This window comes from Haliaeetus albicilla, chromosome 15 (assembly GCF_947461875.1).
Source record: "Haliaeetus albicilla chromosome 15, bHalAlb1.1, whole genome shotgun sequence".
In the NCBI taxonomy this organism is placed as follows: Eukaryota; Metazoa; Chordata; class Aves; order Accipitriformes; family Accipitridae; genus Haliaeetus; species Haliaeetus albicilla.
This window is the reverse complement of record NC_091497.1, coordinates 20903908-20931152: the sequence shown is the minus strand read 5'-3', so window position 1 is coordinate 20931152 and position 27245 is coordinate 20903908. Positions and strand designations below refer to the sequence as shown.

Genomic DNA, 27245 nt, shown 5'->3' with positions numbered 1-27245 from the left:
CCCTCCATGGATTTTCATAAACTTAGTCTGCTCAAAAGCTGATACAGCTGAGAAAGAATCAAATGTTCTTCATTTAAATATTGATTGTGCACTTAGGAAATTAAAATAGTTGTGATGCATATACTGAAAATAAATATAATTTTTAATATATACTAACTTCTGCAAGCTTATAGGCTTAGAGAGAATTCCAAGTAACTAGCTTGTCTAAAATGAAAACATGAATATTCCTAACAAAAGGGTTTTGTACTTGAGGGGATTAGAGGGCAGCAAGTAGCTTGGAAGCCTTTGGAATATCCTGCATAAAACCAGGTCATTTCTAATATTAAAACCCCCAAACTTTAATATAGACCAACAGATTGTTCTAAACTCGCAATCCCCTTTCTTCTCTCCCTCTGACATGCAAACACCTGACACACAAAGGGAGTCACATTCAGAAGGAGATTATGATGCAATGATCTCGTTGTGAATGTTGCATTATGGTTTCAGCATCGCTGTAAGAGCTCCCCTGGCACTTGTGCTTACAGCAATTTGAATTTCTTTGGCAGCTAGGTATGATTTGTGACAGATTTCAGCCTTGCTCTTCATTGAGGGAGTACACTGGCAAGTGCTTGAAGTATTTACCATGGAGATTGGAAAGAAGAAAATGTAAAGAGGAATATTTGAGGTAGCCTTTTTTTTCTTTCTTTCTTTCTTTTTTTTTTTTTTAAACACTGATTCTATTTTTTAGCAGTTGTTAAGTTATCCAAACCAGTTCTTTTCAATGGCATAATTTTGTGCTGCTTAGAAAAAGTAGTCACACTACACTGTTCTATTTGAAGGATTATTCCATTTGCCATGGCAGTGAAACCCTGTTAATTTTAATCACTATTGTGAATGCCTGTATCACTAGCTAAATGCTCCATATAGAGTGCAAAGAATCTTTCAATTGATTGTACTGTATTTTGTAGCATGATTGGTAAAAAGTTTGCCTATACATTCTTTACACATGAATTACACATCTAAACTTCTTTCCATGGTTTGGAAAATCTTAAGCTGACAAAGCACAATTATCTTTCTATCCTGGAAAACACCTTAAACTCTTCTGAAAAAGTAGGGTCACTTGGTAGGTTACATGTTTGGCACTGGATCCCCCAAAACTTTGCTGAGCCAAAGCCTCTACATTTATGGCAAACTAGTTCCCAAAGCTGACCTGCAAAGATTGTTCTCAGTATCTCCTCTGCCATAAAAGCAGTAACAAGCACCCGTATGCAAAGTTTCTCTGAAACTTTCTTGGTCTGCAGACTAAATCTTATCTCGATTCCTTCCTCATTCCCATATGTAAGTACTGGAGGTAGTCCCCAGCAAATACAGACAGCTCCATAGCAAAGGCTGCACTCTGAGCACAAGCATTCAGGCAACAATGACAACACTCTGGCTGGCTTTGGCATGAACTGATGAACGAGAAATTTAATAGGGAGGTACTGCACAGCCTACAAAGAGAAAACCTGCATATAACAAAGGACTGAGGTTGACCGGGTTTAGGCTAATAAAGTTTGTATCTCATCCAGCAGAATGGATCCAAACTTCCATTCACATGTAAAAATAGCCTATCGATTAAAGCATATTTCTTCCTCTTTGGCCCTGTTTTTCAATTATTTTATTTGAGACAATAAGTTTGGCAAGTTCTTTTGTTAACACAGTTCCTGTTATTTTAAAAGCAACAGATTTTATGGCCCATGGTTATCATCTGATACTTAAAATATGTACATGAAAGAATGCATAGGAGGTGTCAGGTGCACCCTTGGGAGGGTAAGAATGTCCACATGGTCCCAAGTCTTCTGCAAGAAGCAGTTTCTGTATGAATGGGTGAGAAATGTTCTCTCTCATTTGCAGGTGTTCTATATTCAAAAGGTACAGCATAAGATATGATTTAAGGATTAACCCTCTGATCTGCCAAGCATCCTCAACTCAGGGTTCCAAATAGGAGAACCAGACCCTCAGCATAATTAGAAATATATATATATATATACTTGAACTATAGGATTTATATACAAAGACGGGATTTTAAGTATGTTTTGTAACTACACAAGATTTTCTTAGTTTATTTACTTCTTTTTTAAATATTATATGCACACAGTCTTTAGAAACTAGTGAAACACTGCTGATTTAATTTATTTGATTTAGAAAATACTACAGTACATCTGGCATATCATGGGTTTGCTATTGATCGCTAACTGAAAAAGTGGAGCTGTAATACATATTACATGCAATTTCAAACAGAAAAGAAAACCATAATACGTTGTAGTGCCTTATCAGCATCTATCCTCAAAAATACACACTTCAACTACATTGTTAATAAACAATTAAAAAAAAGAACATAATAAACTAACAAACTCCAGCATCTTTGAATACTAAAAAGAATTAAATAGAATATATGGATTTATTTGACATACAAACTGATCACTGTTTCATTTTTTAATATGATTGTATCTCCTAAGAAGATACTGTTGAAGAACTGTTCAGTGTGAAGGCAGTTTAAAGAAAATTAAAGATTATATAAAGAACTAGAAATAAAATGTAGAAAATACACAACTAGTGCCTTTTCTAAATTAAGATTACCAGTCTAGTTAGAGAGATGGAAGTGAAAAAGATCACTGGTATATGAGAATACGTAACAGTAAGTTTGGCACAACTGTTAGTCCTTCTCACTATACGAGAATGTGAAAATATTCCATGAAACTGAGATGCAACATATCAGCACATATCACTTCCTGGAAGAAACAGAATTACTTGTTTTAAAAATATTTATAACCATACAGATGGAAATAATTGAGAACAACAGTTTGTTTAAACCAGAATTTATCACTTAGTGTAGTAGTGGGGAAAAGCCCTCATTACATTAAATGTAAGAAACAATTCTGTGAGATTAAAAACTTCTCATTTCAGATTATAAATCCTTGCTGACTGATGAAGACTAGTCAGGAACTATTCATGCAAAGAAGAAGATGATTCTATATCTGCCTGCTGTCAGTTTCTTGAACTTTCCTCTGATGGGTGCTGTGATGGATAGGATACCATGACAAATTCACCACAAGTCCACTCCAAAGTGGAAATACTATGTCACACCAATACTTGAGTGACTGTCATAACTGAGGAATGCTTTAAAGTATTTATACTGACATCACAAAAATGCCATTATTGTAAGGATACATCTTCTTAACATTTTGGTTACAACACTTAAAATATTTGATTCTATTGCTACTATGTATTAAGAAAAATATTCTTAAAAGTGTTATATATAAATGTGACATATAACATATATTTATACATTCTATTCATGTATAAATATTCATTAATTTTCACATTAATGTATATTTGTTTATTGATATTCAAATATAAAGCCTGTAAACAAATATACTAATATATATTAGACTATGTTTGTCTATACAAAAGATTAATGGCCAGAAAATGATAAATTCATACAGAATTTATCACATACTTGAAACAAATCATAAGTTATATTTGAGGGACAGAAAAAAATGAAAACAAAATAGAAACTATTTCTGTATACGGTGTGCTAATTAAGCCAGAGTATTTAAATATAGTAATTTTACTCTCTCTCTTTCTCTCACTCTCTTCTGTCTTCTCCTTTTTTTTTTAAGCTTTGCAGAGAAAGAGCTATTGACTTATTCATTTCAGTTAGCAAGAAATTTCTCAACTTCCTTGGGTGCTTAAGTGCAAGAATATTTTAGACCCCATCTTTGCATATTACTTTATCTTTCAGTGGTAATTAACAGAGTCTTAATCTGGCTAATGTTAATGACCACTGTTCTTTCTTTAAATCCCAGTTAAACCAAGCTTATTAAGGGCCAATTAAAGGAAGTCTTATGTGATCTGAATAACACTAAGACCAATTTTTAACAGCTATAACTCTTTATTTTGGATGCTGATTGTGGAAAAAAATCTCTTCGCATTATGGCCTTTGTCTGTTTTAAAATAAACTGTCAATAGCTATTGGGAAGGATGGGGAATCTTACAAAAAGTCAGAGATACAGACGAATTTAGTAAAATGCAGATTTAACTAAAAAAATTAACTATGTTCTACTATTTCCACTCCTTCCCATAAAAAAGTAATACATTACTAATTTCCACTTCATTTTTCATAATGGTACAGCACAAAAATAGAACAACACTTTGCAGTAACTTTCCAAGTGGTAACAACACAACCTAAATCTGTATTATCTGAGTACCATGGACAAAAAGAAAAACTCGCTCACCATTTGAATAGGAAATGGAACATTTTTACCTAAATATGAAAGAGTTAATAGGGCCTTTTTGTTTAGGGACAGTCAGGTAGTTTTCCCACTGCTTATCTGAACACAATTTTCAACTCCAGACTTTTGAAAAGCTTGTTGGTTCCACTTATGTCTAAGGTGACCCTTCTACAGACGCATTGTTATAAATTACAACCTACTATTTCTTACGTATCTAAGATTTCACTCATTGCTCAACTTCACCATTACTTCTCTTTCATCTGAACGGAAGCAGTAATGCAATCTGACTATTGCTTCTAGCTATTAAACAAAATATTACTATTACCACTACTGTCTAAAATCCAAACACCCTACAGCTAACCACTGCTGTAGCAAGTCACCGCAGGACAGGTCCTTTGCATACTCCGCAGCACACAACAGACCTAACTCCATGGCGACAACTCTTAAACTCTGCGGTAGCAGCTACAAAATCCATGGCAACATTAATTCATTATTGTCTCTAAAATACTCTTCATCCCTACTTTCCCACTCCCGCACAAACATATTCAGCCATGAATCATAGCAGAGAATATCACTGATGAAAAATTGATGGTTATTTTTAACAATAAATCCTGAATTATTTTTCTCTGTGCTCCCTAGATAATTTGGCTAAAATAGCCCTCGGCCTCTAGAAGAGTTCTGCACAAATCATCTTCCTATCCTGATACCAGCACAGAAGAAAACTTGCATCTGGATTCTCCAGCTTTCTGTGTCCCACTTGCTTCACTCCTCATCAGGCTATCAAGCTCGCTTACGTCGCATTCAGTTTTCCATCTAGTTATAAGCTGGACCTCAGCTTTAACTTTTTGTGTCCTTGTTCCTGGCTCCATCAGACAATACAGCTGTACTGCAGCTGTGAACATAATTACAAAAACAAAACAAAATCCCTTTCCAAATCTAAAGCAGAATTTTGCAGAAAATGATGTGGCTACAAGAGTACCAGGCTTTGCTCTACACAACTCATCTGATAAAGCAACAGCTGTCATCACCACCACTGCAACAGTAAAGTACACTACTTTTCCAAAATAATTATCAAGGGATGATGAGGGGAGACAGAGGGGAAACAGAACACCGCAAAAATTGTATCACACCACAGCAAAACAGGAAGAGGGTGTTGACATCGTAAAGGAGTATTCCAGTACTGAAACAGTAGTCGGCATGTCATAGCCAAAAATTCAGTTCTAGATGAGGTCACACCTATAGTACTGGCCACAAAAAATTTGGAAAATAAAAATAAAGTTTAATGTCATCCCCAGTCATTCAGATACATTAATTTGGCAAATCAGCTTTTCCATACAAAGATAAACAAAACACATATGACCCAGAGTCTTAGCCTGTCCAGTGTACATCTCCATGCAAAACCCACAGCAACAGCAGTAAGACAGAAGAGCTTGCCAGTCACAAAACAAAAGGAGAAGCATATTCAGAAGTATCCTTAACCAACCAGCACTTTCCCATCCTAATCTTTCTTTCCTTCTTGCTCCCTTTTCCCTTAGTTCTCCCCCACCATTTCCCACCACTACCACTGTCACCGATCATTAGACAGCACTTTGGGATTTCAAGAAAGAGCTCTCTTTGTGTCTCTTCCTCCAGTTCAGGCTTCAGCTGTAGAGCAAGGAGTTCAGTTTCAGATCAGAGACAGCGAGACTCCAGTGCAAGCCTGGTTGCTGTACAGGTACAGCAGCAGTTCTGTGTGTGCCCCAAGACACCTCCAATATCTGTGACGATTAAGGGTAAGGCCTGCAAATAGCTTCAGTTTTACTGGCCCCTAGATTTTATATATATGTAATCATAATCACACATGGAACATCTCATCTGCTTTGGCAGAAGTAACTTAGTTGTGATTATGGAGAGTAGAAATTTATACAGGCAGGCTCCCTTGCAAACTCAGATCTGATGTGTAAGTGATTACCTCTCCTGTCCCCTCCAATTTTTTATTTTTTTTTAATGAAGGATCTGTTAAAAAACACATTTTCATACTCAAGGCTTCAAGGGGTTACTGGGGGAAAAAAAGACACCTGGCACTTTTCTGCTGTGACCACAGGAGCAGCTTGCAGGACTTCCAGCACGTTCAAGGCACGGACTGTTTGCATGTCACTGCATGCAAGGACCTAGACAAGTGACAGGACACCAGTAAAGGCCTGAACTTCCCTCCACACATCTCTCATTTTTTTTAAAGTCTTCCCAGCATGTTGTCCTGGAGAACAATGGCTGGGGGGTGTGGTGGGAGAGGAAACAGAAAGTGAAGGCTCCAGTCTTTAAGAGACCAGGACCAAGAGCCTGTGATATTGAAAGGAACAAGGATCTCCGCCCTCCCAGAAAACAAAGTAAGCTACAGAACTGTAGCAAACTGTGTATACACACCAAATTCTCCATTTTCCAGGGTATTTAAATAGTATCTCAGGAAATGCATGGACTGCAAAACATTATTCTTTGCCATGTTGTGACATCTGGCTAGCACTGCTGTACCAACAAGTCCAGCCACACTTAAGCTGATTCCTGCAGGGCCACTTACCTGTATTCTGTGGGATGATCCTCAGCATCTACTCAGTACCAGAACAAAGGTAGGTCCTTACCCAGTCCTAGCTCAGCTCTGGCCATCCAGGCTAGTTTTGTGCAGAACCAGAAATTAGACATTGTTGGTAATAGGGACCTTGGTGCACAGGCACCTGACTGGGGTCTGTGTGCTGCCAGGGTAGTCTCATCAAGGTTTACTGGTGAAGCTCCATGTCATCATAAACTGACTATACTATTTTCCAGTCCTTGAAGTAACACAGTATCCATATGGGAAAATACTTCACCTAAAAGTGACTAAGCATGTCTGGGAGAGCACTACACAGAGAGAAATTCTGCTGTTGGCATCCATGGCATCATTACTCCATAAACCTTGTTCCTGAATAAATAAAAAATGACCTGCCTTCTCTTTCATATAAAGAAATTACTGCTAAATCTGATCTGCATACAAACACAGTTGAAAAATCCTGTATATTTGCAACAGTCTTGATGTGGTACATCTCTGGAAACAAAATGAATGGGGACTTCTAAGCCAGAATGAACCATATAAACATTACATGGATTCCAAAAGGATGGATATTGGTTTCTCAATCATTAAGAAAAATGTTGGACCCAATGTAATAAAAGTGTCTGTATAGGAGAAAAGAACCAAGGAATTCAAGGGAGGAGAAGAGTGATTTAATACAACTATCCTAGACACGAGGCTTGTGAAATTGCCTTAAAGAGATGTCTAAGGAAGGGTGTTGGTGAGTTCTGCAGAATAGATAGAAGATACATTATCCATAGTATCACCTGCTTTCACCTTACGGGGTAAAAAACTAGATTAAGACTTTCAGTCTATAGGTGGAAAAGACATGGGTTTTTCTTTCAAAAACTCTCCATCTTACTGTTGCTGACTTTCCAGTTGCTGACTTCAACTTCTGGACAGATCTTTTTCTGTCCAGATCTTTTATCTGTCTGCTTTGTCACTCTCCCTCCATGTAACTGGGGCATGGGAACTAGAGACGTCAGGCTAGGTTTTTTTTTCCTAAAGATGCCTCAGGACTGACTGAACAATTACTACTGGAGTCATGAAGGATTTTTTCTCTTTGGAGCCTAATGGATTTTAAAGCATCTTGGAATTTTAGTTCAATTGACAGGATAACTTGGAAGTAATGCAAAGCCCCAGCTATTCCTTCTTAAATCTGGAGGACTGCTAGTAAGCATATCACAACAATAAATGAAACAGAATTTTGCTGGCAAACTCTTGCATCTGAAAAAGGCACACCATACCAAAGGTGTCCCTTTGGTAACTTTTGCCTTGCTGTGGGAACAAGGAAGAAGAGAGGCATACTCAAAGACCTTGAAAAGAAGAACTGAATCCCAGAACAAACCAAATCCTACAAACTTTATTCCATTGTCCGGCGAGCCTGTGCAGCTGGGGAGTCTGGGAAGATTTTCATTGTTTCAGAAGCTTTCCAGTGTTAAGTTAATAAAACTGCAGCCTGCTGCTTAAATCCATTCCTGTGTCTATCTTCATTCACTTGAGCATCCTAATCAAGTGTCCATTTAAATAGACTGGTGGCATTTTGAGATGCCAGCCACTCACACTAAGACGAAATCTTCCATTGTGGAGTAAAAAGTCAGCTGCATAGATAAAATATTCATATATAAGAAATAGTACTGGCTAAATTCCTATCTATGACTCATTTCAAACTTAGTATACTTCATAGCAGATGAATTATAGTGCTCCAGAGGTAATCAGATACAGAGAGGGGAGGAAAACAAACCACATAGTAAACAAATACTTAATATGTAACTTTTAAGGCCTGATTTTTTGTCATCTAATTCTAAATACTAGCCTTAGAGAAGAAGACATACTAGAAAATTAATATCATAGGTAATCTATAGACCACTTTTGGCTAATTTAAAACTCCAATGTGTATTTGTTTTCTGTATAAATTTCTTTCTTATTATTCTCAATAAGATACTCTCAGCACGATAAAAAGAAGGACATTACCAGCAGCGTTTTCAATCATGGGGGCTATATATTCAAGAGCAATCAATAAAAACCACACAGGGCCTGACAAACAACTAGTCAAAGGAATCATTTTTCTCAGATACTTAGCAGTATCCTTTTAAAGTAATTGCTTTTGGTCAATGTTACCCGTTATCATTTGGTCTGCTCTTTTTCCAAAATAGAATGGATGTCATTTCCATTAATATTTCAGCTGTCTATGTAGGTTTTCAAAGTGCATACTCCACAAAAAAAGGGGGATTTTTGTTTCAACTTCAGTCAACTAACAAAGAACTCTAAAATGTTATAGAATAGGCAGTGTCATATTGTCTGAGCTAAAAGGTAATTTTAAAGAAAATTATTACAGAATAGAAGATATTGTCTGCCCTCCTTTTCACTCCACACAAAACTGTTAACTCCAATAAAGACAAATAGAAACAACAGACTTTGGCCCAGTCAATCCATGCTAGAAAACAGTATTAGCAGAAAAATATGCCCCAAATGCCACCTAAAATAATGAAATGAACATGGATTCATTATTATACCTTGTTTTAGGAAATTTAAAGAAAATCTCACTACTGAAACCCTTGTGTTGCCTAACCCTCCCTGTGACAGCAGGGAAGTTGTTGCCTTGTGCCAACTGATCATTTAAAGATGTCCACAAGATACTGAAAATACCCAGCATAATCTGTAAGTGTACAGCTGGGATACCAAATTAGATTAAGAAAGGCAAAGAACATATCTTTTCGGTTGTAGTAAGGCCTCAGAAACTGTCTAGTTATGCTTTGTACTAAATGTTCTGGCACGCTGCCAAGGCACTTCCAAACATTTCTGAGTTCACTTTTCCACAGAACTCTTTTAAAAATCAATTAGTAGTGAAAGTCTTTCAAATGCAAGTGTTTTAAAATGTCAAGCTTGTATTTCTTTTCTTTTTTTTTTTCCCTTGTTGTGCATCAATGGCGGTATTTTGAAACCTTTATATTAAATTGATCATATTCTCTAATTAAGCCTGTAAAGAGAACAATATGTGCAGGCAGTTTAAAATGCATATAACAAAAGGTTCATTCTTCAGAAAAAAATAAATAAATAAGGGTGAGAGAGATGCTATAATTTTCTTAAACAAGGATGCCCACGACATTTGTATTGATTTCAGGGTGATAAATGTTTTCATCATTACAAGGCAGCTGTAGAAGAAATGAACACTCTATTTAGAAATTCCTGGACTGGGATATTTTAAAAGTATACTGTGTAAGTGTTTTAGAAGTTCAATTATAAGTACTGGAAAGAGCAAACAAGTGAAATAGAGGCTGCTTTAAGTATTCACCAAAATACAGAAGATAAAAAATAAAATTAAGAACACCATCAGCAGGGCTTTCTGATTATCTGAATAATATAATCTTCAAGGACTGTTACATCTCAGTGGACTTTGCAGCACAACGAAACATACACCTTGGTCTTTCTGTTGTGTTATGTGTATTTTGGATGATATCCATACTACATAACAAAAGAGTTAAATGTATATTTTGTCCCTATGTCACATAACCTGTTTGCTCTATTTTATTCAGCTAGGTGCCGAAAGGTTTACATAGATAGCAATTGATTGAAATCAGTTCTTTATGTGTAACACATTTATATTAATTGGTTTGTCCTTTCAAGTTGTGTTTATCTCTTCATTTCCATCACAGTTTCAAAGGTCACTCAGTTCCATTTATAAATCCAACATGACAGAGATTAGTAAAAGAAAAAAAGGAACAACTAAATGAATGCATCATCACACAATCACACATCTCACAATTCATTTATCATATTAATAAATAATGCTGTCAAATGCTTACTGCTAAGTTTGTTTGCTCTCATCAAAATATTTCTGTCAAGATAACTTAATCAGCCCTGTTTATGTATTGAGCTAAAAATGAGCTACAAAATATAGAGGATATTAAGCATATTAAACATTTGTCCCGTGATCCAAGACTGCAACCTGAAAGTTTTGTGTTTGTGGGGTTTTTTTAAATCCTTCCATAGTTGTCTAACAATAAAGTTCATCCATTTTTATCTCCACCTAGGCAATGCGCTCACTTCTGACTGCTGAGACGAGGCAGTATTATGAAATCTGAGAAGATGAGAATATGTGAAACTGAAGTTGCTAACAAACAAGGGTGCTCTAACTATTAGGAAGGCTTTGGAGGGGGAAAACTGCAGTGACAGAGGAACTCCTTTTTGCTTAAAAATATGTGACATCCCAAAGCTCGAAATGCCTTAACTATTGACATCTAATCTATTCTGGAGTAGGCCTCTCTTGTCTTGTAAAAGGCAAGCATTACTCTGAAGTGAAGCAAAATTAAATTAAACCATAATTTTTCTTTCTGTGAATAGGAATTGCCATCCTACTGTAGTGTAGGTAAAGAAATAAATCAGAAAACATTCAAATGTAATCTAAACCTAAATGGTTACAAGTCATAGAAAGTGCTGTTACCTGTGTACTAAAGTGTACTTTTTGAAGCAAGCCGTCTCTAAAATCCCCCTAGACAAAATTTTTCACAAGGATCTCAACAGCCAAAAAAGCCTGCGCCCCATTCTGGTATGCAATGTCTGCCATTTGGATCTTCAGTTTCAATGACAGTCAATGGCAGTAGCAGCATCAGGGTCTGTAGCACTCCATATTCATATGGAAGTTCTTCATCTTAAAAAAAAAAAAAAAAAAAAAAGGAAAGAAAAAAAAAGAAAAAACACTATGGGGCTTTTCTCTTCTAAAGAGACAGTTGTATACAGATTCTGTCACTGACAGGCACATCAGAGAGCAAGGAAGAGTCAAAATGAACAGGGAAAAACTCACATTTTGCAGCAGTGAAGAGATCAAAAGAGGTTACTTCTCCCTGCTGCCGTCCCAGGCATCTCCCTGGACAGCTGGTCCCCCCAACTTGAAATACCTGCCTCCTTTGCAACAGCCTACAAAATCTCATGCTGGGAAATGCCAGTCTTCTTTCTTACTGCAAAGACTGCCTTCCTCTCTTTGATCAGCCGGAAAGAGATGGGAGATGATCACCGCCATCGCTAAGAACAGTCATGAAAGCACCAAATATTGTCATTTATTAGGAGTTTTTTCAGAGTGACAGGGAGTGAGAGACCAGAAAGAAGAAGATGTAAAGTTGAACAACTGTGGGCCTGAAGCAAAGACAACAGCCTGGCCAGGTTTTTTTGTCTATAAATATTTCTAGGCATTTTAGGTGATTTTTGTAAAAGTCCTGTAATGGAAATATATGGGAGGGAAAAAAGGCCATAGTGCAATACTGTGTTTTTATAAAACTGGTAGCATTTTTATCAGTATGAACGGAATTATTAAAAAATAAAAAATTCATATGCATTTTGTACAGAATACTGTTTTCTAAAGATATATTGATGACCCAATATGATGTGTAGTGTTCTCAAAATGGTTACAGGATTAAAAGTACAACTAAACCCTTTCTTCAAATCCTAATAAAGCAATCCTTAAGTCTCAGAGAAAAATATATTTTAAAAACTCAACATTTTGGAAAGCTCATCAGCCTAGTGTGCCTCAATCCCTTGAAAAGAAAACCACTATCTGTGGTCCTTCTCTTTTTTTTTCTCCCCTATGCAGATTACAGGCCCCTAGCCCACAAATGACCCCAAGGAAGTAAGTACACTTCTTGGCTGAACAATTTATCAACAGCTTGAAGTGACAGGAATAGTGATTCAATCCTGCATTTCAGCATATCAGATGTAGGCCACATTCCTCAGTCTGCAGAACCAGAGAGGAAAAAAAGTCCCTGTCGCATTTGCCCTTTCATAGAGATGGAAATATTATTAGAAAGGACATAAACAGACTAATTAAATCACAGCAGTATGGCTGAGATGACAGCTGGTACAGCGTGTGACTGAGCCGATCCATATCTGTGAGCAGGAGGCACTTCACTTCCAATCCATTCGCTATTAGGTGCTCTCAGGCTTGCTGTGCAGACATTAAATAATAACATATCATTTCCAAGGCTAAAATGATTCAAAGAAATAAAAAAAGGATTCTAACCAAGAAACCTTTTGTGCAACAGCAAAAAAAAAAGGGGTGGGGGGAGAAAAAATAATCATTTACCATGCAGTTCTGTTTTTGAGATAAAGATGTAATAATGCCATTACCTTTCATCAGCAGGATCCTTGAAAATCAACACTCTTTGCTTATCATGCTGTGAAATACAAATAGAGCTAAAGGCATGGTCCACAAGGCACTGCTGCAGCTATATTAACTAACAGATCTGCCCTTTGTGAAAGAAACCGTATCCGTTTCATTAGTGCAGACTCTAATTCAAAACTGTTGAAAATGAACTGCACATACTGTTTTAATAACAACATTCCTAGTTGTTATCAAACTAGTAATTCTCTCAGCACTGAATAAATGCAAGGGTCTATGTCTCGATTATGGCCTGCTGTTAAAGAAAACCATGTTAAAATCCTTTCTATTCCTTCCTGTCTGGTCCGTCAAGTACTCCTATTGTCCCCATCTTCACTGTCAAAAATACACATGGATTTTTCAAGGTACTGCTAATTGTATTTTATGTTATTCAGCTTCTTTTTTCAAGCACGTTGATCAGTTAATACGTGATTAAGATACCTAGAGGGTCAGTTGTGCAACAGCTGCCTCCTCTCACCTCACCAGAGTCACAGGGCTGCACTTTACAGGAGTGTCAACTCCAGGCACTTTTGGCTTTTAACGCAAAAAGAGAAAGGGCCAGGTTCAATGAAATGGCTACATTGCTTCTGCAACCTAAAAGACTGTATGAGGCTGTGCAAATATTTTTAAGAGGTCGTGAAGCTTCCTCCTTGGCTTGAACAAAGAAGTTATACAGGTCTTACAGTACTTTCTCCTGTCTATAGCCTTAATTCTATGTTTTTGAAAGTATCAAATACCCTATCAAATATAGCTAAGAAGAAGATGGTCAATAACTTCACATAAAAATATGCAAAAACCTGAGATTTGGTTTTCTACAGAAGTACAGAGTCCTGTGGATGCAGTATTTGAGTATTCAGACACAATCTGGACTGGCAGTCAAGATCGGGCTGCAAATGGAAAATTTGATGTCCATATCTGACAGATGTAACCAAAGAGCATGCTCAGTGCCTTACCTGTATTGTCACATGATGAGCTTAAAGAAATAAGAAATTCTGACCTCTAGGATAAACTGCCTACCTCTTCAGAAGACTGTAGCCTTACTTTGCTTGCCTGACTCCTCCCTCTTCTGCACACATTACTTCTTTTCATATAAAAGATGTAGTTATTTCACATTCCAATTTTTGCAGCAATAGGGCCTTCATTTATCTGCTTTATCACATAGATGTGTTAATGGATTTCCTGATCATAAAGTTGAAGCTCTAAGACTTGAATGCAAACTTTGAGACAAGGGCAATGTATGTACATGTAGATCCCACTGACGTTATGGATGGGAAAAGCCCTGTAAAATGGAGTTTTTAAGAATTGCCACAGTATACAATTTTCTACATGCACAGACTCGATTTAAGAAAATTTCTTACAGTAGATGCCTCACTTAGGCCCTGTGGTTGCCCCTCCCCATTACCTGGAGAAACTCCAAAAATGTTCCCTTGAACATAGACACAGGCAGGCATCATACGTGTGCAAATACAGCCTTAGTCTCTAGAAAGTAGACTTCTTTCCATGCCCCCCCCCCCCCAATATCCTGATTAAACAAAACCCTCCAGGATTTATTTATCTTCATCAAGTTACCTTTAAAGCCAAAATGAGATGTTGCCTAGTTCACATCATTCTGCAACAGACACACCACAGTAAGAAAAGGATGCACTTTTAAAATTCTGTTCCAGAAATGAAAGAAGCTTTTTTTGGTCCTTTCTGCTATATATGAATGAAAACACGAATTCTGTATTTCTTCAATGTCTATATGACTATACAGAAAAAAATTTTGATTCATAATATAGCATATTTACATGTCTATAACATAGTAAAGACACATACTTTCATGATGATAATTCAATTCACATGTGAGAGATATGTTCATTTGTCACGCATTCCACCATAGACATTATTTTCTAAAATGGAACTAATAATCATAAGATTTAGTGTTTTCTTTTAAAAATGTAGCTTCTCATTAATATTTATGAAAGACGATCCTATAGACTATCACAACTACTTAGCAAAATAAGATGTGTATTAAGCTTATATTTCTTAATATAGCACATCCACAGTATCATGTTTTAAGTATATTTACTGCCAATAACAAATAACAAAACCCAAAACTGAATAAAAGCTTAACAATTGCATTATTTTCATACAAGGCACTACTAAAAAGGAAAATGGCAATAACAATAAAGCATGTATTTTGAAAAAAAAACACATTGAAGATTAAATTATCCAACTATTTATCCAATTAGGATTATCTTGCATGGAACAGGAAATAAAGTAAATGTGATCAATCAATATAAATAGCCTTTTTTTTTTATCTTGTTGACAAGATAGACTTAATCATTTAGATTTTTCCAGGAACTTGATACAGCTTCATAGCAGGCCCAGAGCACTAATGTCACGCAGGAAGCTTTTGCTTCTGCAGTTTTAGAAGCCTGTTCTCTCAGTATGTCTCACGTAGGTAAAAAAATCACTCTTTTCATAAGCAATATACCTAGACAATGAGAACAAACTTGTGAGTGTATTTATAACTAAATATTGTTTTCTGGGTGAATACCTAAACTTCTCACCTGCTGTTTCTGAAGAGTACAGTCTTTTTTTTTTTTTTCTTTTCCATTTCACTGTGTCTCAGGCACTATTTTGCCATTACTGTATCGCTGTCTCGGAAAAGACCTGTTAACTCCTTCAAATCTTATTCCAGAAAATATTAACTGCATGCCTTGAGAGTGAGATTCATTCATTTAACTTTTTTTACATAACTACAACTCAGTAGTCGCACAACTAAGCACTTGTAAGGTACAATTTCTCTGACCTACTTTTGCCATCTAATTTAGGATGAGACGGATGACCCCTACAATTGCCTATTTCTGTCTGTTGAGTCTAAGGTGACTAACTCAGATGCAAACGTCTAAGTTTGTTCCAATGAATCCCACAGTGAGGATTTAACCTAGATGAGGGACTCATTGTTATGACACAACTGACGGTCCAACATGAAATGCTGCATCTTTGCTAATAATTCCCTTAATTTACTAACTGGTGTTCAGATCATAACATCCAATTCATTGCCTTGTTTAGCAAATTTAACAATCATCACAATTAAAGGCTAGGGAAGCAGATCCAGAGAAATTATATTCTTGGTTGATAGACTAACATTACATTTTAGCTATGAAATTCAAGATGTTTTTTCCCATGCCATCATGAAGAGAAGTAAAATTCCAAAACAAAGTTTAGTGACCTGATTATAACCAAATGATTAGTTTCTGGTATTCTGTGCGTTCCCAAAGCACAGTTTTATGAAAGCATTCCTTTAGCTTGATATACGATGTGCTCAACATAACACATTTAACCTTAAGGCTGTATGATTATGCCTTTGCTAGCACCTAGACAACACTTTTCATCCACAGTTCTCAAAGAAGTTTACAAAAGTAGATATATGACACTGACAAGCATTCATCTTGTGTCCCATGATGTCAAAGTTGCATGCACAGTCTTGTTGTTAAAAGAAGTGTTATGTATCATACATTAAACACTGAAATACTGCAAATAATCTTTCTGGTCTGAAGTTATTGTTTATCTTATTTTCATTTTTGTAAGTGAATTTTTTTTAGAAATGGAGCACATCTATCCACCTAGGAATATACACATTCAGTTTATGCTAAGAGAAAAATACATATTAATAAAAGTACTAAAGTAAAAAAAAAAAAACAACAAACCAGTGTTTAATCTGTTAAACAATAGAAAAATTCTTATGAACTAGTGATACTGTCATTGAACTGGAGAGAGTTTGAGAACAAGCTTGCTCTGGCTTTTTCACCCTATGATTTGGAATCTGCTCACAGTACTGCCAGCTTAACCAAAAAGGATTAACTCTCATATCCAACTGAGAACACAGATAATTCTCAGTAATTGGTAAAAAATGAAGATGAATGGGGCTGAGAGATAAGGAGCAATTAGCTCATCAGCAGTTACAGCTGTGCACTCAATCCGGATCCATCTCTTGAGTCTCGGCCCCTTTTAAAGAACCCAAGCAGAATAAGCACAGGACACCCCCTCCCAAAAAATTGCCGTACCTGCCCATCATTCCTCTCTCTTCCATTTTATTTCCATGCTATACAAAGACACCTGTCATAGCATTCTGTGTAAATTACTACCTCTCCCAGGACCTGTATCTACAGCCAATATTCTTTTACACTTTAAAAAAAAAAAAGGGGGGGGGGGGGGGAGGGGAGAAAAAAAAAAACAACGAAACCCGGAAACCAAATGACTACTGTAGACACTCTTAAGTTCCCTGTCAATCGTTTCATTATAGCAGCATCATCTGTTTGAAAATATAAGCAATTCCCTCATCTAATTATAGGGAGGATTTGAGGTTCATTAACATTGCCAAGGCAGAGAATCAGATGTGCAACTGCAGAGCTGTGCTCAGTGGCCTGCATTCTCCGTTTCCTTTTATTTGCTTTTTCAAGGTCTCCAAGACTTTTTCCTGAAACCATAAAAGTAATTCTTTCCTTCAAAATAGACACGTGTGTTTAGAAAAAGGAAATGACCGCATTTTGTACTGTTCTATTATTGGGCAAGGTCACTGGAGAAAAATAATTTCACCTAAATAATTTTATCTCTGATTCTGGATGAAAAAAAAAGAATAATAGTATGCAAACAACCGTTACTTTTGAACAACAGATCACAGGAAACCTTGTGTTTGTCTCATAATTTTAAATATTGCAAGGTAATGCGGATGAATAGGAAACATAACATGCCAGGAAAACCTCTTAATTTTCAACACATTTTGTGGTTGTTTATGGATTAACGTGCTAGCCAAGTGTAAAATGTTGCCTTGTATTTCCTAACTGTGTTTAGAAACTGAGAGCACCAAAGTCTTCATGATTGCTTCACTTCCTTAAAGAAATAATAGCAATTTTTTTTTTGTATGAATGTAGTTTAAACAATGACATTTTCTTGGGACATCTGTTTTGAGATCACATTTTGAATAGATATGAACTCATTTCCTACTAAGCAAGTAATTTACTATTGTTGATAGTTGTTTACAAGTTTTATGAGTCAGATTATAGCAAGTGGCAAAGGTCTTTACAAATCCTTTGAGTATTCCCTAAAGTATATGCATAGTGTTTTCACTACATAAAATGTTCGGGAAGCAAAGTATATGGACTGTTCTTCACTTCCTACCAAGTTACAGATAGCAAAGCCTAGCTCGCAGAAATAGCTTTAAACATATTTATTTTCAAAGGCTTGTATCTTCTGCAGCTGCAGGTTAAAGAAGTATGATAGCAGGGTAGTAAGAACTTAAGCAGCAAGGAAATAACTGAGTTGCTCTACCTACCCATTGCTTCAGAGCATTATATGGTACATATGTAACTGATCCTACCATCATCCTAAGATGTTAATATGACAAGTAGAACCTCTTTAATGAAACTTAAAGTTTGACCTTGTCAGTGTCGTTCTTTTAATTCTGCAATTAAATTAAAAAAACCCCAACACACAGCATAATCTTCTTTTTGTTTGCTGCCATACGGTATTCATTTTTTAAACAAAAAAACAATTATTTATCCTGCATGTTGTATGTAGAATTGCCACTAAAAAGAACCCAGGACATTTTTCCTTCTTATCTGCAATGTAGCTCATATCAGCCAAGCTGTCACAAGACAGTACTTGATATAAACAAGAGATTGCAAAGACATCTCAGTAATCAATATTAGGATGGCTACAGTATGGAAGCCCCAACCACTGCATATCATTTGTCTCAGCATCTATTTCTATGACCAAATGAAGCATTAATTCAAATCATAAATCTATGGTGATTTAAATCTGGGAATGAGCACCTGCCTGCTTTAATGATTTATTTTGTACATTTCAGTAAGCAGGAGATTTGTCCATATGAACTGACAGGTCACCTTCAGATGCCAGTAGCAGACTGTTTATCACCATGCAGACTAGCATCTCATCTTAGCAAGTAAATATTAAACTAAAAGAATCCAATTGATTGTGGATGGGGGAGAAAGGCGTTGCAGCCATATATTTTACTCAGTGTGCTAATACCTCACCCTGATTCCTCTGTAATTTCTTTTTTTTTTCTTCTTTTTTTTCCCCCTTCTGAAATGATAATTCTGGTGGGAGGATGCAAGGTCAAGGTTACCACACAAAACTGAGGGATATAAAATAATTACTTATTAGTATCATTGGCTTCCTTTAACTCCCTTCACTCACTAATGTTTTGGCCATTGCTTCAAAGGACCAAGTTAATAAATTTGTGGAGTGCTCTGTATAATTAATTATACAATGCTCATCTACAAAAACGACTTCCTATAATTCATATTAAGCAACTGATTAAAACCAAAAAGCAAGGCAATTCAGAAGTAAACCTGACAATTCAACTCAAGAGCCCATATTTTATTTATCTTCTTTTACATAGGCATTGGAACAGCCTAAGAACATGATATAATCAATGCATGTACACTAATATACCATAATGCCTGTTACATTTGGGCTAAGATCTATCAGTTAAGCTTTTAGCCTGGTTGGTTAGTTTGTTTGTTCATTTTCAGTTTGGTCAGGCACATAACATAATTTAAAATATAAACCAAAATCAGGTTATTTTCCTTTGTTTTATTCCTTCTTCCTGTCAACACTCAGTAATGTAGTATTTCAAATTCATGCCTAACAAGCCATAATTTAAAACATTAATGGTATATGGACTTGATAATATTTATTTGAAAAGACATAAATAAACATCTGAAAAAAATGCAGGGGGGAAAAAAGCACACACCTACTACAAAGGAACACCTTTGAAATACGAGTTCTTGTCAAGATAATACAATATGCTAATTTTCAAAAATGCAACTAATAAATAGAGGCTTAACTCTTAATGAACCTAATAATACCCTGGCAGTAGGGTAGTAGCAGTAGGAATCACTTCTCTGATTCCATAGGCGTAACTGACACTGGACACTAGGTAGGGTTCACTATAAAAGAAACAAATAAATGCAAACTATTTTTGAGAAAACCTTCTTAGGAAGAGTATAGCTCAAGACTGGATGCACAGACAAGCACACTGTATTTCCAGAACCATTCCTCATGGAATGGAGACAACTGGAATGCTATTCACTCTGCTCAGAAGAGCCATTTTTTTCTGAACAAAATTGATTCAATTCTTCATTCAATTAAATCAGGAAACTAACTGAAGTTAACAAGTAAGTTAAGGGGCTGAGAGGAAATTTTGACAATGATAATAAATAATCTTGCTTCGCTAACTTTGCACTACTAAAATAGCTAGATTATATTTTCTTAAACAGGGAGAATTATTAAACTGTGTAAAAGCAGATTAGCTACCTAAATTATGTCTCAAACAATGATTTTAAAAGATTTTTTCTTTTTTAGTCAATTAAAATTCAGATATTCCTTCCATCCACTCTCCTACTAATACTTCATGTAGTTTACATGTTGATTGCCTGTTAACTTTTCCATTTCCATGGAGGCACAAGTGGTTTGTCACTGGAACTGCCCAGCAGAATAATAGTTCCATAACCCAATATTTGACAATTTATTTCACATAATGCATTCATCTAAGTCTGAAATTCAAATCTAAACTAGCTTCTAGTTCTAGTACAGACTCTTCATCCTCCCAGTTTACACTTAAACTTTTCACTCTTTCTCATTACTTCACTTTTCTTCCTGTACGTTAGGGGCCACTTGGTCCTTCCGCTTCATTTGTACCTATCTCCTCCTCCTAGATTTCAAAAACACCTGCTCTCTAACCCCTCTTGTCCTCTCCAAGAGGACAGTCTTTCCACTAATACTCTAGTGACTGCACATGTTGGTATCTGAGTACTAACACACTCATATAAGACTTTTCTTTGCCATCACAGAGGGATTTTTTTAAGCCTTTCTTTAAAAGGAGAACAAAAATCTGGTCATCTCCTTATGCAGTAATGCATACATATTGTTGTTATTTAAAATAGCATGTGCCTAGGTGAACCAGTTCTTTGAACTGCAATTCACATTATTTCTAAATAATAGCCTACCGATGCCTACTGAACTGTACAGAAATGCTGTTCACAAACACATATTTATTTATGTTAAGGCTAGTACATAACTCTCTAAGACTCATTTCAAATGTATTTAGGAGATGAAAAGCTAAAAAATAAACAAAACTAAACCAAAGAGCCAAAATAAAAACAAACAAAAAAATCCCTATCTTAAGCCATTTTATTCCAATATACACCAATCTTGCCTGCAGTCTTCTGAACGTACCTCTTTGTCATTGAATTTCTGTTGCTGAGTTAATACTGTCTCAACATGATAAAAGGAGCCAATACAATGAAATGGCATAACAAAACATTTTACAGCAGACACACACAGATGATTAAAGATTTAATCAACAACAACAAAAAGTTATTCTAGCTTTGAAGTATGCTTTAGCAAAACAAATTGTCCAAACAAATGAATAAAGTATACCAAAACAATTCTTTTTTGAGAAAGAACAAGAGTTGCTGATGGCTGCTTAAGAAATGGAAAAACCTGTTAACTACATTTTAAGAATGTGTTTATTAAAATAAAATATGATAGGAACTGCAGAGCATGGCAATAATTTATTGTGTATGTATGTTTTCCTTTTGTCACAGGGCACATGAAAGTATGAAATATTTTGCTTTCAAGCTTGTGTTCTGAATTACCTAAAGTCGATACCCAGCACACTGAGCAGGAGACATTGTTAAATTTCACTTTGACACCATCATCTGTCACCCCACCTGTACTTTGAAAAATGAACTCTAAGCAATCAAACCACTTTCTTTCATGGAAAATATTAACTGGAGTCTGCAAAAGTAACCTGCAAAGGAAAGAATGTTTTTATGATAGTAACAACAACGCTGAATGCTGGTGTAAAGGTCAGATGCAAAATAAAACTAAACACAGTAAGAAAAGGAAAACAAATATGCAACTTTTTACACCAAATCAAGGACTTCAGAAGGAAGCCCAGAAGGATGACCATTTTAATAAAATATCAGAGCATTATGGACATACAATAATGCTGTGTCTCAGACTTACCAACACTTGAATTCAGATCTCCATTTTCAGAGTCTGCTCCATGCTGGTTATTATTTGCATGATAGTTGGACATAGCTTCCAATTTAATTTTTTTCACTTTCATTGCTTCTGCTATGGCGGCGTTGGTGGCAGCTGCTGCTGCTGCAGCTGCTGCTGTCAGGCCTGCAAAGAAGTATGAACAAAATTTAATATACATTTTTCTATGATTCTTCATTATTGTAGGGACTAAGACTCTTACTCTTCCTTCATGCTTGCTACGTAACAAACAGAGAACATTGCAGAATATTATTCCTCGTTAGATTTGAAAGCTACCAGTTTTTTCAAGTAAAATGTTTCACATCGTATTTAGATAGTTACTCCTATATATCCACCTAAATCTTAACTTGGTATCCAGTAACTGCAGTCATAATACAATCATAACTAAGTGCAACTACAAATACACTTTCAGAAATCTAACTTAGCTTCGAATTGGTGTCTGAAGTGTCTGGCTATGAACAGGTGAACATGTACATAACTGTATTTCGGAAAACAAAACCCTTTAGATCTCAAATGTTTGACATGCTAAAGAAAACAGAAAAAACAGGTATATAATTTCTATTTATGAGTAACAGATGAAAGAACTCAAGACATTTATTTCTCATTTCACACATAACAGCAAGGAGATGTGGTCATTTTAGGAAGCGTTCTTAGAAGAAAGGTTAGTAATGCAGAACATCAGTAAAATACTTCTTTTGTTTTCCCCAGACTTCAAGTCATTAAGGTATTTATCAATGAGAAGAGGAATTACTAAACACATTTGATCCTAATCCCAAAGCCACCTTCAGGCAATCCAAGTGCTCTTCCTACCAAACCAAATTTCTGCCATCTAGCCATTTACAAGAATGTTCTACAAAAATGAGAAAACTTCTCTTTGTCAAAAGCAATTAGAGAAATGGTCCAGGAATAGCTTCAAAACTCAAAATTAGATACAGCTTTTAATCAAAGTCACAAGCATTAAGTTTTTGCCCTCTTCCCTGAGGCAGGATAATTCTTCTGCGGTCCCCAAACTGTGCTGCTACCCACTCGGATCCCTTTGCCGCAGCCTGGGTGGTAGCAGAGAGAAGTCAGTGTCAAAACTTCACAAGAGCTGTCTACCCCACACGATTGATCCAGGGGGGAAAGATGGAAATTAAAGAGAATTAAACGTAAGAAATTAAAGAGAAGGCATTAAACCAGCTAAGTTTTATTCAATTACACAATCTCAGTCCTCAGTCTGTGATGCCACAAGAGGAGAACATACCCTTAGTCATTTTGAATCAACATTCTTGCCCTGACCATCGAGAAGGCTTGAAAAAACTCAGTGTAACTACTTTAAAGGTGCCTGCTTGTCTGATTTTCAGCTACTCTGAGAGGTGTGAAGTGTCTTATGGATCTCAAGAGGAATTAACTCCACAACTTACTATTCCAGCGGGCCAAGGCTGCTGCCCAGCATAGGAGGAGTGCAATTTAGCAGGAAAGACCAAATAAGCAAATAATCCCAGGCTGCTGAGGTAAATATTGCTATTACCACTGCTTCCAAGGGCCTCTTGTTGTCCCCTTTGCCTCCTTAAATGGCAAATGCATTCACTCTTGCCATGTTTTTGGCTAGCCATAGGGAGGGACAGAAGGCAAAATCCAGCGGGGGGGAAGGCAGAAGGTGAATGGACATCAGGAAAGCAATGAGATGGCGTTAAGAGGTGCCTCTGAATATATTATGGCTTGACTCAAGGTTGCTCTCCCTTATTTCTTTGCATGACCACATAAAGATTAGCAAACAGTTTCAGCCTCCCAACACTCCTCACAGGCTGACTTCTAACACCTCCAAGTGCAACGAGAATTACCAAATATGTGATAATTACATTCTGCATAGGCAGAACAATATCACTTAGAAAACTGCTATTTCAGGTAGACGAAGATGTACCAAGAGCCAAAAATCAAATCAGAAGATGGATAAATACGACGGTTTAATTTTATTTTAGCTTCTGCTACAATTACAAATTGTGCATGTTCTGATCTTAAGAAGGTATTGACAATAACATGGATTGCTTCCAATGATATTTTTAACTTAGAGGAAGGATATGAAGTTATACATTATACAAATTTGGTTACAGTCCCTAAATTAGGCCACAGAAAAAGGGATGGTGCACCTCTGAACTTTGGTTTGCATCCTGTGTTCATGAAACAATACAATAACCTATACTTCCTTTTTTTATATACATCACTGACAAGCTAAAACTAGCATCTTTAAAGAACAATCCTTTGGAGGAATATTCAAATACAATATAACCAATGAATACAACAGCAGGCCTCAAACCTTTGGCTGTGACTCCACTTCCAGACCAGTAGTTCTTAAGTACTTCCAAGTATTAAGTGTAAATACCTCATTAAACAGACACTGGACATAGGACTTGAGAGCCCACCTGTAAATACTACGTCTCACTGGGGTAATGACCTGGTTGCAGAACCACTAAAATACAAACTCTCTTTTGCTACAAAATTTGCAAAAAAGCATGCTTTGGTGCTCTCTCCAAAGCAAGATATAATGCTTCTCTCCAGAGGAAGCCATACCTTTGGATAGGGACTGGAAAACTAAAATACAGATTGCTTGGTTCTTTACTGTGATTTTTTCAAGATAATGCTTCTGATAACAAGTGATAACTTAAAAAAAGCAGAAATTAAACTTCTAATTTCACTCCTCCTTTCATACAACCACACAAGCAATTGAAATGATTACTTTACTGTACAGCAATTAATTTATATACAAATCTGAAATGTGTGTCTCGTATAAGCACCGGTGTAAGGGGGGGGGGAACGCAAGCAAGTAATAATCCTCAAAATTATAGGTTAATGCCATTCCTCACAGCAATTCCAGCCTACAGCACAGTTTCTGCTTTACTGCTATCACTAGACTGTCATGATAGAGCAAAGCAAGTAGCACGGAAGATCCCGAGCCAGTTACTAGAGCCCCTTGCATTATAATCACTGGTGCACTGTGGTATATTGTGGTAAGGTACAAGACAACACCTTCTCTCTAGCACAGAGCCCGACTTATCTCACTTATCTCATTAGCAAAGGCAGCCAAATATATTATAAACAGAGGAGGTTAATAAGCTGCTATATGTATATCTATATGTGTATTTTAAAATTCCAAACTTTAAAGTTCAGGTATGTGTATATACTTAGGTAAATACATGGGATTTTTTTTTTAATTGGTTGTTCAAGAAAGCCTTTTGACCTAAGCATTATTTAATATCACTTTACTCTTACAACAAGTAGCTAAGGAATTTCCAAGGTGCACACTTTTCATTAAAGAAATTTTATCTTCAAAAATGAGATAACCAGAAGTCATCTATAAAGGCAACTGAAATGGAAGAAATAATAAGGATCACACTTAGGAAGGAACAGCCACTTAGATATTTTTTTATTCTTTACAAATATTTATTAGAACAGTTAAAAAGTTTCCAGGCCAAAATATTCAATGGATTAAAGTCAATAGTAGTTGTCATTAATATTCTGAAATTGATAGTTGTTTATGTCTGGCATTCTTCCTGCTGATTATGCAGTGAGACAGGCAGCTTTATAAATATCTCATCACTCCATCGTCACACAAATTTCATCGACAGTGCTCATGCACAGCTATTAGCAATATGAATCTAACCATTACAAGAGGAAAGAAAATCGAACATGTGGCATTAATACGCAGTCCTGGTTCCTAACCATCTGATAGGCAGATGGTGTAAAGCGGATTCTCCAGCTGAAATGAAGGGGCACATCATTTAAAACCTTGTTTGCATTCTAACTGATATCAGTGCCATATTGATATACATGATACATCATGGCAGTATTTGAACAATCTAGTTTGTTTCAGTCATAAATGTTTACAGCCTTGTTTTTTATCTTTAGAAGCATGTTCTGAAGAGCGTATTTTTAATTTATGAAACCTATTGTTTACTTCTGTTGAACCAGAAGATTAGCGAAGAGCAGGAATATTAAATTACCACAACCACAGCAGTATAACTAAGATGGATGAATAAAGTATGGGTTTTCAATAAAAGATGTTAGTAAAGGAATTAAAAAATTAGCCTAGACATTTTATGCATTAAATACATTTATTCATTTAAACCTTACAGCTTTTTTCCCATGTGACATACTTAGAACTTTAATGCTTTATGAAGCTATTCATTTAAATCTCTTACTGCGTGCAATTAATCTTGTCCAACAATTTAATTCAAAAAGCAAAACATCAGAAAGTAAAGTTCAATTCAACCATCACGCTTCTGAAGTAATCTCCGTATTGCTGACAGTTCCTATAGACTCATCAGCAAAAGTCTGTTCAAGGTGTCTTGTAGGAGCCATATGAATTTGAATTACAGCTCAATTGAAAGCTCTCCAAGCCTTAGTAGGAACTCAGGAACAAGAAGCAGAACACCAAAAGAAAGCGTGAATGATCCTTTCCTACAAAGACCTTCTCTCTTCTGTCACTAGATTACTTTGGCCTGTTGGGTGTGTTTGTAGCTGTTAATTATGTTAATAAAGTTGCAGCCTGCTGCCTCTGCCAAATATAATCATAAGCTTTCTCCTGCCAAGTTCTAGTCTAATTTACACCCATGCAACTCTGCTGAAGTCAGAATTTCGTGGGTGAGAATGAGACCAGAAGTATGCCCAGTATGTGTGGTCTTTAATGCTGAAAAACTAGTGAATGAAATGGAAAACAATGACAAAAACCATACCGTCTTCAGAAAACAATTCTGTTTTAAAAGCAAAATGCCCAAGAGAGCTGTCATATATCATGACAGATTTTCAAAATGTGTATGAATTACTGGTGGGCACTAAATCACATCCAGGGTTTCTGCCTTCCAACAAATACTATTCCCTGCCTTAAGAGAGAGCTCTTAAAACTTTCAGTTTTGATGGCATGAGCAGCTTACAACACATCCCATTACTGAAGGAAAAAAGAAAAAGAACGATGAGTGTAACTTTTTCAGCCTCAAGTATGTCTCAAAATACACACTTGTGAATTTTATGCCTAAACTTGGTCCTGGGACAACTTACAGTTATTTAAGTAATTGATCTTAATTCACTTTTAACTTCCTTCTCATAACTATTTCTACTAGTAATTATCATTCCTAATAGTTATTCCAATAAATAATTAATAACTTCCTTCATATAACCGTTACCTTCCTTTACATATACCTTATATATA

The 27245-nt window shown here is 36.1% G+C and overlaps 1 protein-coding gene across 6 annotated transcripts in view; it reads right to left on the bottom strand.

Moving 5' to 3' along the window:
* Window positions 1–27245, bottom strand: part of DACH1 (dachshund family transcription factor 1) — a 366010-nt gene that overhangs the window by 153509 nt on the left and 185256 nt on the right. For all 6 annotated transcript variants that reach the window (XM_069802587.1, XM_069802585.1, XM_069802586.1 and 3 more), the window contains exon 3: window positions 22025–22186. In XM_069802587.1, the coding sequence (XP_069658688.1) occupies window positions 22025–22186 (162 nt within the window). The remainder of the gene's footprint in view (window positions 1–22024; window positions 22187–27245) is intronic.